The 14664-nt window shown below is 37.8% G+C and overlaps 1 protein-coding gene across 1 annotated transcript in view; it reads right to left on the bottom strand.

Annotated features, from left to right (window-relative positions):
* Positions 1-14254, bottom strand: part of LOC146477042 (ras GTPase-activating protein 1-like) — an 82367-nt gene extending 68113 nt beyond the window's left edge. The window contains exon 1 of the mRNA XM_085114093.1: positions 14082-14254. Coding sequence (XP_084970219.1) covers positions 14082-14233 — 152 coding nt within the window. The 5' untranslated portion in view covers positions 14234-14254. The remainder of the gene's footprint in view (positions 1-14081) is intronic.
* Positions 14255-14664: the final 410 nt, after the last annotated feature.

Here is a 14664-nt window from a genome sequence, read left to right as displayed (position 1 = left end):
TTGCTTCGACTTCATGAGAAAGGGTTTTCCAAAGGAGTCATTTTTTCTATTGTTTTGACGGAAAATACGAGACAGGTAAGCGTCGTGTCATGGCGAAAATTTCACACTCTCAAAACGAGTGGCGTTCAGGCTTTTGGCTCTTGTGGCTTCTGATCGTTCGAAAGCTCAAATTTTAATAGCCTATCCCGTGTGCAACATAATGGAGGAGACATCGTCAGTCATAGTTTGCAGTGTTAACATCGGGAACCTAATTATCTCTCGACGTGAAGTGTTGGAAGCCTGTATTATTGAAGCTGTTCCAATTGTCTTCGTTGTAAGAGACTCGTAATCTTCCAGGTGAGTAAATGTAGTTATCTTCATTTCCAGTTCTTTTCTGCCGACGTGAGTACCTTTACATGTGGGCTTTAGAGTAATAAGTCGGTTTTGTGCTTCGTAGTTCTTTAATAAAGACGCAAGCGACGTTCAATTAATAAATAGCTATAGTAATTCTCTTATCTGAAATGCATTTCATATCATGTTGTCCTGCCAGTGCAGGCTTGAGGAGGGGCTTGAGTCAGAAAATGTATCTGCGCGGTCTGGTTCATATTGCTAGTGTAAGACAGTTGTTAAAGTTATTGATGTCAAGCCATCTTAAACAATATATTAAATAGCATTATTGCGGATGACATTATTTCTCAAGTATTGAAAGAAACAACCCCTTCACCCTTTACCTCATCTGCACTCTCACCGCTTGGGTGCTCATGGGATAGGCTTTTTATACACTATAATTATGCACCTGTGACATCAAATTGTGGTAAGAACAAACAGTATGCCACAAGCCACAGACAAGTGGCATGACTGATGTTCTTACCTCGGTTTGAAGTCCTCTTTGGGTTATCAAAGGACACATGGAAGGCTAAATGGACTTTGAAAAATCTTTATGGCTGACAATGTCATTTGTACATCATATAATTATTTACCAGTTATTTCAGCTATGTTAGTTGGTGCCAAATATTTAAGGGTGGGGAATTGTCTTTTTCTCTGTGTCCAAGGTTGGGGAGGAGAACATAAAGTAAAAAAATATACATAAAATTATATATTTGCAAATTCCTGGAGGTTATCTATCAGCAGTAATTGACCTATACATTAAGTTCAAATAACATTGTCTCCTTTGAACCAATGAAAATCAAAGTTCATTTTGACAAGGAAGATTGAGTTCTGTTCAATTCAATGAAAAATCAAAAGTTCAATAACCACACAATCAGTTCAAAAACCACACATCAGTTCAGTGACAGTTGACCTCAATTATAAGAATAACTATAGGTGAAAGGTTTTTTATTCCAATGGGACAGATAAGAGGAGAGGGGAGAGGAGAGGGTTTTACGGGAGCGTGGTCCATATTTAGAGTAGGCAGAAAGTACAAGTGAAACTAATAAGTATCCATGTATTTCAAATAATGGTAACAGGCTTACATGCATTTAAAAATCTATTGCCCACTTACCCATTGTTTGTCTTTGTAATCATATTTGGCAACAGCTGCCCAATAATGTAGCTTTTTCTTGGACATAGTTCCACTTCCTTCTTGTCAATGATGCAGATTAGTGGCTCCATTAGTAAATTTGTAAAAATCTAGAAGTCCTATGGTTCATTGAAAATCAAAAAGTCAAATAACCATAGCAATAGTTCAAAAAACACACATCAGTTCAGTGACAGTAGACCTATGTAAGAAAAACTATAGGTGATGTGTTTTCAACTTTCTCTTCTTTACGCTTGTCAAGGATGCAAATGAGAGGCCTTCTTGTAAATTTCATATTAGTCAAAGAAGGCTTAAAAATTCAATCACCACACCAAAACAACAAACCTTCCACCCCTCCCCCCCCCCCCCGCCCCACCAAAAAAGGGAGAATTATATAAATGTATATATTTGTTAACCACCTGGGTGATAGCAGACCTCAAAATTAAGAAAATTTACTGGTGTGGGTGTTATTAGTTCAATGGGTCTTGTAGGTAGGGAAAGGGAAGGAAATGGAATATGTTTGCATTATATAATAGGGTTTATAAGTTATATTACCATAGTTTAGAATTTTCCTTACCTACATGAAATTTCTAGGGATTTAATGTTAACTTTTTAATTTTTCTTTTTAATTATTTTATCTTTAGAGATTTAAACAAAAACTCAAAAGGAAAGAGACCGGCAAATCCCCTTGAGATGGCAAGAAAGGAAACAGACAGCAAACAGAAGAAAGCAACAAGACTGGAAGAAACTGCGATGGCCATACAGTTAGCAGAAGACAAGGAGGAGCTTGTAAAAAGGGAAACAGGGATTGTGGCACTTGAGAGAAGAGTCAAGAAACAAGAAGATCAGTTAAGAAGTAAAGCGAACAAATTAAAAAAAATAATAATAAAACAGTAATGGAGGCCCAGTGGGTGGCTGCCCAGCTAAGGCATATGGCTGCTCAGCTTGACAGCTTGGCTGACCAAATTTTGGATCATAGGAATATGTCAATGTAATCAAACATGATGCTGTACACCAATGTGAAAATTATTGTCAGCAGACATTTATTAACTTTGACACAGTAAATTATAATAAATCATATACACTGTAGCTAAGTGGCCATTGCAGTTACTCCTGGTCTTGTCACATTCTTCCTTTTGCTGTCTGTTTCCTTTCTTGCCGTCTCAGGGGGATTTGCTGGTCTCTTTCCTTTTGAGTTTTTGTTTAAATCTCTAAAATAAATTATAATTAAAACGAAAAATTAAAAACATTAAATCCCTAAAAGTTTCATGTAGGTAAGGAAAATTCTAAACTATGGTAATGTAACTTATAAACCCTATTAATATAATGCAAACATATTTGTTTGGAATTGGAATTTTAGATAAACTTAGATACTATGTCTCTATGAATACGCTTAAACAACTATACTATACGCTCATATATCCGTATCGAAATTACGGGTCAACGAGCTGGGGTACTGCATGCCAAACAAAATTTAAAAAGATAAAAATAACCCATATTACTGCCTTCACTGCATCTTCTTTGCACACAAAAGAGATAATGCAGCATTTTACTCTATTCGAAATCCTTAAGCTAGAGAACATTTTTAAATTGAAAATTGGTTCCCTTGTTGATAAATTACAATACAATAACCCCCCCCCCCCCCCCTGCACTCCATGATCTTGTTTCCCTAGCTTCTGATATCCATAAACATAATACCAGATTTGCCACTAGTCAAAACCTGTACAGACCATTTTCTTGAACTAATAGGTTATGGTTTAGCACGGTTTAGAGTAGTGGCATCACAAACCTGGGAAACAATTCCCATGGAAGTTAAGTGTCTGCGCCACAATGTTTTTAAGAAGAAATACAAACTTTTTCTACTTGATAGCCAAACATTAATTATTTTAAAAAAATTTAACGGATACTATATACTTATAATTTGCTGTAAACACTTTTTTCCTTACTGTTGTATTTTCATCTCCCAAGCATAATTTAATTAGCAGAGCTCTTCAACCAGTATTATAAATTCTACTTTCCCCTATTTTATTTAATTGCACGGAGGTATTTTACAATAACAGTCCAAATTCCGGCGGGCTGATTGGCTCATAGCTATTGTCTATAAAAGTACAGACAATAAAAATGACGTCAGATGTAATGCGCGCTTTTTTTCAATGAAAAAAAAATTGCCAATTCCACTCATACTTTTTCCATGTTATTGTAAAAAACAAATTGGCAGCAGTTTTCTATGGTCTATACTCTTTTAGCATACCTCAGTGACCGACTATCGCGTAATGCACAATCTGATTGGCTACACAGGTGCCGTCTATCGATCGATAGACGGCAGTTTGTCAGCGCGCGCGCGAGTAAGCATGCATCATTGCACAAATATATCAAAATTTATGAGATAAAAAGATTTCTTTGCTTCATAGATCGATCACTGAGGTATGCTAAAACAATTAGACGGCTCGCTCTCGGTTTCTATCGCCGTTGATAGTTGGCTCGGGGCGAATCAGCCGATAGAAATATCGAGCTCGCCGTCTAATTGTTAAATAGACCATAAAATGATGCCATAAAATGTCCAAAACTTGGCAGTGAAACCACGAGCCACAGGCGAGTGGTTCCACTTGGGTTTTGAACATTGTTTGACGTCACTTCATTGTCTATAAGAGTATAGACCATAGAAAACTGCTGTCGATTTGTTTTAAGTGGCCAACACGAAAGCCTTGCTCCTTTGACCACTACGCACTTCTTCCGTAGAAGGTAAAATCATTTAATTAAGTGCTCTGCACGTTTCATTTTTTCTTACTATAAAATATACTGTATTTCGTTGTAGTAAGTGTGAGTAAAATTGAATTGAATTCAATTGAATTGTTCACTTCCTTCCCTTTCCCTACCTGCAGGACCCATGGAAGTAAAAACACCCACACCAGTAACTTTTCTTTATTTTGAGGTCTGCTATCACCCAGGTGGTAGATAAATATATATATACATTTATATAATCCCCCCTTTTTTTGGCAGGGTGGGGGGGTAGGGAAGGGGTGGGAGGTTTGTTGTTTTGGTGTGGTGATTGAATTTTTAAGCCTTCTTTGAATTGAACTAATATGAAATTTACAAGCAGGCCTCTCATTTGCATCCTTGACAAGCATGAACGAGAGAAAATTGAAAACAAATCACCTTACTTTTTGTTACATTGGTCTACTGTCACTGAACTGATGTGCGGTTTTTGATCTGATTGTGTGGTTATTGAACTTTTGATTTTTCATTGAATTGAACAGAACTCAATCTTCCTTGTCAAAATGAACTTTGATTTTCATTGGTTCAAAGGAGACAATGTTATTTGAACTTAATGTATAGGTCAATTACTGCTGATAGATAACCTCCAGGAATTTGCAAATATATAATTTTATGTATATTTTTTTACTTTATGTTCTCCTCCCCAACCTTGGACACAGAGAAAAAGACAATTCCCCACCCTTAAATATTTGGCACCAACTAACATAGCTGAAATAACTGGTAAATAATTATATGATGTACAAATGACATTGTCAGCCATAAAGATTTTTCAAAGTCCATTTAGCCTTCCATGTGTCCTTTGATAACCCAAAGAGGACTTCACACCGAGGTAAGAACATCAGTCATGCCACTTGTCTGTGGCTTGTGGCATACTGTTTGTTCTTACCACAATTTGATGTCACAGGTGCATAATTATAGTGCAAATGTATAAAAAGCCTAACCCATGAGCACCCAAGTGGTGAGAGTGCAGATGAGGTAAAGGGTGAAGGGGTTGTTTCTTTCAATACTTGAGAAATAATGTCATTCGCAATAATGCTATTTAATATATTGTTTAAGATGGCTCGACATCAATAACTTTAACAACCGTCTCACACTAGCAATATGAACCAGGCCGCGCAGATACATTTTCTGACTCAAGCCCCTCCTCAAGCCTGCACTGGCAGGACAACATGATATGAAATGCATTTCAGATAAGAGAATTACTATAGCTATTTATTAATTGAACGTCGCTTGCGTCTTTATTAAAGAACTACGAAGCACAAAACCGACTTATTACTCTAAAGCTCACATGTAAAGGTACTCACGTCGGCAGAAAAGAACTGGAAATGAAGATAACTACATTTACTCACCTGGAAGATTACGAGTCTCTTACAACGAAGACAATTAGAACAGCTTCAATGATACAGGCTTCCAACACTTCACGTCGAGAGATAATTAGGTTCCCGATGTTAACACTGCAAACTATGACTGACGATGTCTCCTCCATTATGTTGCACACGGGATAGGCTATTAAAATTTGAGCTTTCGAACGATCAGAAGCCACAAGAGCCAAAAGCCTGAACGCCACTCGTTTTGAGAGTGTGAAATTTTCGCCATGACACGACGCTTACCTGTCTCGTATTTTCCGTCAAAACAATAGAAAAAATGACTCCTTTGGAAAACCCTTTCTCATGAAGTCGAAGCAATATCTTTACAACATCTTTCATATCCACAGTTCACAATTCCTGATAATGATGGCTCAAAAATCCGAAGAAATCATGCCCAACCCAGACGCCATCATTCGACTTCGCCGAGACAGGCTGCTGGGCGCCAATTTGACCGGATGTGACGTCAACTTTTGTTGGATGATTCTGATACGAAAATTTGAGGAGTCTTCTCCCCCGCCCCTGAATCTGAGCTAAAACAACAAAAAGCAATCTAAAAAGCACTACAGGTCAGTTATCCCCTGAGCCCTTCAATTGCTAGTTACGTAGTTAACTCTGGGAGAGGAGAATCAGGAACCATAAAAGTCATGACAATTAAGAATAATCAAAGTCCTCTGTGAGTGAACTCATGAATTTAATAGGTGAATTAATGATATTCTGGATTATGTCTTTGTGAACGAAATCCTGCTACGTTTTCAATGTGGCACTACCTTCTACAAGGGGCTTTTAATTTGGCTACAGTTGCCATTTTGACTTCAATATAAATATAGAAATCCATGAAGCATTGCAGTACTCAGTGGTTGTAGCTAAACATATGCAAATTTTTATTGTTTACATTTGTTCTGGTGAATCAATCTTATCGCTAACACATGACCCCAAATGAAATCGATTGCTAAGTTTTAGTTTCCTATTTTTACCTTCTGGCTCAACCTCTCACTCACAGCATTGCCTTGGATCTTTAAAGTTCATTGACTGTTTACATTTTGCAGCTGCAGATAAAAATGCATGAAGCATTGTGTTACTATCTGCAAACCTTTAGTAAATGTTTACATCCTGATCTGACACAGAATGAGATAATTTTATCGCACTGTGAAATTTCCTTTTTTACCTTAGTTAATTCTTTCACTCACGGCATTTCCTCTGATTTTATGTGTTAATTAGCTTCTTTGAAGGTTTACATTCTTGCGTTTCATGTCTGTTTTTTGAAATGAGTCCTCAAAGGGAAAGTTGAACCTTAGTTTTGGTAAAATAGAAGGATTTAGCAGACCACACCTCTACTAACCTTTTTATTTTTAGAACAACTTATTCCTTGCATTGATTTTTAGCTCTTGTGTTTTGTCCCCTAATGGCAGCTAATGGTGAATACATAGCTAATTACTAATTTATAACTTTGATTAAATTCTGATAATTTAAATTAATATATAGTTTACAGCATGCTGATCAACTGATTGACTGAGCAATCATTGAGCATGCACAATTCATGAGTTAAAAACAGGGCTCCAGTTACAGAACCATCACCTGTTTGGACTATAAGGTCTATTGGACAAGGATGAGTCCTCCAAATCTGGAGCTTGGCAGTTCAAGCCTTGGTTAAAAGGGCAGATAGAAAAATAATTATCTCTCAAAGTGTGAAGCACATAACATAGTCAAGGCATGTTACATAATGGCATGTATGAATGGGTAGAGAGAATAAGTGAGCAAAAGTGGTGATCTCAAAAAATGGGAATTATTCATTCTTCAGCATCTTTTCTGGCATCTGTGTTTCAGCCTGTTGATGTCTGGCATCATGGAATGGGGTGTTTGCTTCACTATAAATTAAGGACTATTGCACTGTTCTAGAAAATATCCATATCCTCCCCCCACCCCCCAGGGAGGAAAGCAGATCTCGAGCCTAAAAACTTTTCTTGAGCAGGTATGGTGCATTGGTGAGAGCACTCATCTTTCACCAATGTGGACCTGGTTCTATTTCCATCCTTGGCATCACACATGTATGTGGGATGAGTTTGTTGTTGGTTCTCCTTCTTGCTCCTAGAGCTTTTCTTCTGGGGCTTTTTCAGGGTTTTCCCCTCTCCTCAAAAATCAACATTTCAAGTTGCAATTTGATCTGGAAAGTGTCCAAAATTACTGCTCCGCACATTTTTTATCATTTTGCCAAACAAAGAAACTACAAAACAGAACAATAAAACAATTTAAATTAAGTTACAAAGGAAAAGTGGTGAGAGACTAAAAAGAAACTGAAAAGCTTATGTGTGATTCTGCCCCCCCTAATCAAACTAAGTTGAGTACAACTAATTAACTAAAGCTAGTTACATGGCTTAAAGACATTAAATAGATAAACGTAATAATCTAGAAAATCAGGTGTTATTCATACTTTTTAATTATTGAATTCTTAAGGGATTTCTTAGAAGAGCAAATTTAATAAGAGTTGATTATGTTGCTGTTAAGGGAGTTATAAAATTTGGGTCCTGGGAAATATTTGTGCGACAGTAAGGTAGATGTAAGGCATGAGAGTTTCTAGTTTTGTAGGTGTGCAATTGCTTGTTTTGAAGGAAATTGTTACAACATCTTGGTGGAAAGGATGAAGTCTTGTAAGAATACATGAACTGACGTAATTGTAACTAGTGGATGTCATTGAATTTTAATTTACCTAGTTCTTTGAAGATTAGATCTGTACTGGCATCAAAGATTGATTTGTTTATGATTCTAACAGCACATATTTGTAGAATACCGGGACGGTGGAGGTTTGTTTTGAATGTCAAAGCCCAAACTAGATTACAGTAAATGGAGAAGTACAATATGCGAAAAGAAGTCCTTTGTATGTAGAAGCTACACTTATGTATTATACCAATTGCATGATCTTGAAACTTAATTGGTTTCAAGACTTTTTTTTGCGCCTAATAGATTGACACTCAAATAAAGTGACTTTTAAAATCATTTTGATTTTTTATTTTATTTTAAAGGAAAGTATGAAGCCACATGTAAATTGGAATTTCCAGAGAGGAAGAGGGGTCTCATATAAAATCCCTTGCACGGGGGAGGTATACCTACATGTAATTATAGATATTTTCCAGAACTACACATCAACGGTAGCCACAGCTCTGTAAGACTGGAGAGATGTGTTAGTTAATTCTTTTTTTCTAATTAAATGGATAAGAAACAATAATTGACATAGTGCAGTGGGATGAATGTTCCAGAAGATCACACTCAGTATTTCTGTTCTGGCAAAACTGGAGATCACATGGCTGGAGAAAGCAGTTTTGACTAAGAAGTTCCAGCAAAGGAATGTTAATGCCATCTGCCAACAGCATTGTGCAGAATTTGCAAATGCATAAGATTTTAGTCTTCATATTATATGCCAATTAATATTCTACATATTTATTTTTTGTTATCTAGTTGCTTAAAAGAACGAATGCATGTACTTATCTACTTACTTATATATTTATATTTACAAATTTATTCTAATTTTATTCATGCTTGTAATAATAAAAAAATTTATTAGTAAGTTACACAGCTCGCCTTGATTAGCTCTACTATATGCAGGCTGCGTAATGAAGGAAGCGAAGCTAAAAGATTGCGACTTTTTCAGCCGCTGTTTCACAAGCTGAGAATGGAAACACACGCGGTCGCTCACAAAACCAGTACGCTGCTCATATTTTTGCTTGATGTACTTTAAATTTAATCTTTTGAATCAAAACTTCGAAAACAGCATTTCCTTGATTAAAAACGCACAATACTTTCGGTTGTTATCGGCAAGGAACCAAGAAAACGCTTGGAGAGCTAACTCTTTCCAGCTCGAGCATACACGTGCGCACATCGCCACATCGCTCCAACAAAAACGCAACCACAGTTGGCTGTCTCGCAGAGTTGAAGCCGAACAGTGGCCTCGGATGAGACGTGTGAAAAACTAATCACGCGAAAAGTTCTTTGTTTCCTGCCTCGAAACTCTACTCGATACTCGATGCACTCGACTCGAGCCTCGATACTCGAAGCTTTCGAGTTTCGAGGATCGAGGATCAAGTTGCGAAGTTTGAGTTTCAAGGGACTGTCAACTTACATTTGCACGGTACTGTAAATATATTAAATAAATTCGAAATTTTAACATTGCCCCCCTTAAGGCAATCCCTGGGCATTTGAACTTTTGATTGCACTTTTGACCATTTGCGTTGTTCAAATTCCCACTCCACAGGCCCAAAGCTGATTAAATGCCCTATCCCGGACCAAATTTGACAACTAAATGATGATAATTATCATATAAGAACTACATGCAGAATCTAAAGGCAATCCTTAAAAATTTTTTCCCTTGAACTTGTCCATGGGTTGGGAACCAGACAGTGCATACTGCCACGCAAAAAGAAAGGTGTCAACTTGACACCTCAGGTTCAAATTCCCCACTCAACCCAGGTAACATTCAAATCCCCCACCCCCTGGAAGGCCTTGCATGTCAAATGCCTTACTTTGCGAGCTTAGAATCACATGCCCAGGATGTGCTGGGGAGGGCGGGATGGGGGGTGTTGAGTTATCGGACTGATTGGGGCATAACCCAGATTTCTGAAGATATTTCAAAGATTTCCAAACATTGCCAAGCATGTCAGAAGAAATACCACAATTTCTGAACTTCTGAAGACTGCAAAAGCTAGCCCAAAAGTTTCCAAAGAAAAACTTGAATTATGGTTCACACAAATGTAGCCTCAATAAAAGGGAATATTTTTTGTCGAAAGTCAACCCAAAATAACATGCTGTCTAGTTTATAAGAAAATGTAAGCTTAAGGACAGCGCCTACTTTTGTTACTGCACATAAGTTTTGCACATCTCAAGATATATGTACTCAGGTTTCCTATGGGTGGTGCCTACTAATACCTGTACTCGAAATTAGCGGTTGTCTGGTCGTCCAAGATGACTAAAATGTTTATTGGGCAACCAATTTTTCAGTAAAATGTAAGGGCTGGTTGTCCGAGAAGAGATATAGAGACAACCAAGGCATATTGATCAAACATCAACAACCAAAGTAGTGAGTTATTATAGTTACTTTTCAATTATATACAACGGCACAGATATTCACCTGGTGGGAAGATTTTTAGGCCTTTACCTGCTTTAAAATGTAGGTTAGAGCTATTGTCTATTGTTTATTTCAGTTTCCTTCTTGAATAAAAGCAATTTCTTACACTTAATACAGGGCTTTTGATAGGGTACAAAAAAAATTTGGAAATTATGCGGCACTTATGCGATTTCATTTTAGCTAATTTAACCTTCTTTTATTATTTCTAAGAGGAGCACAATCCATGTTTTGCTGTTCAAGAAGCAGTAAGAGCACAGAGAAATGAAGAAACAGCTGAAAATCAGATATTGCTTATTTGGTCAAGTCAGCGTTTGTTGCTTCCCACCCACATTTTTTTCCACGTTCTGCTTATATGTGACTCAGCTTCAAGGTGCTTGTCAACTACAAACTTTCGAAGATGATCAACCACTATATTGCGCAAAGAGCAAATAAATAAAATTAAACATCTTAACCCTTTCGTTGGCAAACGGACGAATTCGTCCCCTACTTACCCTTACCCGTTTAGGTATCCGTGGGGACCCCTCCTATGTCTTTTAATGGTCACTAAAGATTATTATAGGATGTCCAGTCACGTTTTTCCTTCATTGTGTTCTTTGCTGGATGTTTTCACTCGATTTACACCGTTTTTTCGCCAAAAACTCGCGTCTTCGATTTGTATTCCATTTAAAAATGGCGTCGGCGTACATTCCATTCGACGAAGTGAACGCAGCGATGTTTCTGGGGAAGTTTTCTTCCGATGTTTCGGATGAAAGTGAAGAAGATATTTCAGACCACCATGAGAGTGAGAGTGTGGATGATATTTATGAGGAAAACAACATCCCTTACAGCAATTCTGGGGATTCGAACGCTGAGAGCGATAGCAACGGCATGTGTTTTCTTTTTGTTTGTCTTAGCACCAGATTTAAATTTCTTGAGTGATATTTTTTGCTTTACACTAGCTCAGGGTTTCAAATAGTCATTCCCAGCGGTACATTGTGCTTTTACCAAAGTTTTGTTATGATTTTTTTTATGTGGTGAGGAAGTTCAAATATCTTGAAACCCGACCACCAGGGACAAAAAGGCCATAACTTTGGTTGTGATGATGATATTTAGATGAAATAAAATGTTTCTGAATCCTCATATATGGTTCTTTATCCAAATGATATCATTATGGTCCCTTTGTGAAGATATGGTGTGTTATGAGAGTGAGTCTAACAAACATCACATAAGGCAGATTTTTCATTCAAATTTTAATCAGCTCAAAATATTTATGTTTGCATCAATGGCCAATGAAATGTATTCTAAATGAAAGGATATTTTATCCTGAGTAAAATGATGTATAGTTTATGGGGGGGTAACATTTAATGTTGAGGACTTTCAGCCAGATTTATAAACCGGGTTTGCGGGAAACAAATTGTTACCCAGGAAACTGCCAACGAAAGGGTTAAACAACAGACCATTGTCAACATGAAACGTTCCTTCGGAGTACTTTCTTGCCCTGTCTTTCGCCAGAATATTTGCAGGAAGGTGCGATCTTTTTGTCTCCTGCGAAGAAGCGCTCCGCGTTTTAACAACAAACTTATCCATAATGAGGATGTTTGTTTCAATTAAAACAAAATAACTACACATTGCAAGCGACTATCGAGCAGTTTTCCATCTTAAGAATATATTAATGATTGTGATTGGTGTATTTACACAAAAGGATTGTTTATTCCATGCCAATGATCACTTGCTTAATATTGAAAACCAGCACCAGGTCTCTAGCACGTAAAATGAAGCACAAAACGCTTCCAGGTGATTTTTGACGCCTTTTGAAAGAAAAAACTCCTCGAGATAACGTTTAAATTATCAGAGAACTTAACATCAAGGGAGATTTTTGCTCTTTTTTTCTTAAATTGTGCAATTTTGTACAAATTCTGCGATTTTTCATAAATTATGCGATTTGTTGCGATTTTAGGTCAATTATGCGAAATCGCAACATCGCATAATATCAGAAGCCCTGTTAATAATACAGGAAATTCCAAGTGCTATTATAAAGGCGCGTGAGCGGAAACTATAAATAGCTCGCAACAGCTTTTACTGGTTGACTGTGCCGTGCAATGAAAATGACAACAATTCGATTTCCCTTGCTTTACGGGTCATAATTCCTTGTGAGTGATGAGTTCCCTTCAATGGTAAGATTGATTTTTCTTGTAGGGATCAAAGGAACTTTGCAAGTACGATGATAGCTTCAATGCCAACCAACGTAAAACCAATCGTAACGCGTCGAGCTAGTTTACAAATAGAGGATTATCATAAATCTTCCAACCTCTTGCCAAGAGAAACTTTAAGATTAAGGATTTTCAATTAGCTGTACAAAATTTTGTTTCAGTTCAAACAAAATCTCTTCGAAACATCAGTCCTAGATTAGTGATTTTTGGAAATGCACTGGAATTTCCGCGCAGCTCTCCAAATCTGTTTGAAATCTTGGCTGAAAAATTATGAACCTTCGCCCGAAAAATTGGTGAGTTTTCGGTTGAGCAATGGCCAAAATTCAACAAATTTCGTTTGCATTCTTTTTGCACAGCCCTGTAGTTCCAGGTACAAATCATTCATAATTTGTACTAGCTTTTGTCAACATCTCACAATGCCACTTTTGCACTTTTGCAGCCATTTTCCAGCCCCTCCTCCCTACTCAACCAGCACTAACTAGACGCCCTTCGAAAATCTCTGTTTAAGAGCTAAATGTAAGGACGACCTAGCAGGCATCAGGGCAACCAGAGTCTTGGCTCAAGTTACCTAGGATTGGGACAACTTGGAAATAATTTTAATTTCAAGCACTGTAATACAGGGATATTTTTGGGCAGTTTAAAACTATGTGGAGAAGGCAATACTCAGCAAGTGCTCTTGGTATCCAAAGAGAGAATTGGGGGGAGCCATGCATTTTTCAGACATAATAAGCTTCAAATTTGGAAAAAAAAAAACGCCATACATTGCTTATTTTACGGCTTTTTAGAATTATTGTTGCTTGATTATCTCTTAAAAATGGGGGTTTCCCCCAATTTTCTTTTTAGATTCCAATAGCCCTTGTTAAGACATGCTTATCCTGCATAGTCATAAACTGTGCAAAAATACATGTACTTCGGTATTAGTAGCCATCGTCCTTAAGCAGTACGGATTTATGAGTCAGGCGAGGGAAATTTGCATGGATGCGTAAATGGATGTTTTTGATCCGCAAGCATCAAATTCAGGCATAATGCGTGAGAGATGCCAGGTATAATTTCACAACAAGAAACCGCCAACCAACGTATTAGAAACATAAACAATGACAACTTGACACAATTTAAGTTAAGTTTTCGTGCACACTACTTACTGATCGTCTGACGGAGCGCTTAGGGAGAGCTCAATTTCTTCTTCTTCGTCAAGGCATGGATCTGGTTCGTCTTCAAAATGATCATCTACCTCGTTTTCACTGATTAAATTGACTTCAGAGCCAGACGAACTATACCGATCTCTGAACGCCATATTGCCTTCCTCTTGGCAAGGAAACGCGGGCTCAACTAAAAATCTCGTAACAAATCGCGAAGGGGGAGGGGAGGGAGGCAATGATGACGACACAACTCAATTTTAGCGGAGCTCCACGCGGCCGAAGGCACGCGCGCGGAGCCCCATAGCTAAGTGATTTTGGTAAACGGATCTGTGCGGATCAGTGCGAGAAATTTTGGTTTTGGTTATGACGTCACTCCCGTCCAACCGACCGACCGCCCGTCAGTCCGCACGTACCATGCAAGCCAACTTGAAACGAGACACACAAACCCTGTGCTACAACCTGGGTTAATTTTTCGGCGGGAAATTGAGCGGCCAATCGCGCTGCCGCCCGCGTTTCTTTGGCGAGCCGGGAAGTTAGATCACCAACTGAGTTTGGGGACTCTATAAAATGAGGATACGGACGGGCG

The sequence above is a fragment of the Pavona decussata genome, unplaced genomic scaffold (assembly GCF_977016875.1).
Source record: "Pavona decussata unplaced genomic scaffold, jaPavDecu1.1 SCAFFOLD_72, whole genome shotgun sequence".
NCBI classification, from domain to species: domain Eukaryota; kingdom Metazoa; phylum Cnidaria; class Anthozoa; order Scleractinia; family Agariciidae; genus Pavona; species Pavona decussata.
Note: the sequence above shows the minus strand (reverse complement) of the source record. Positions and strands in the feature narration are given on the sequence as shown.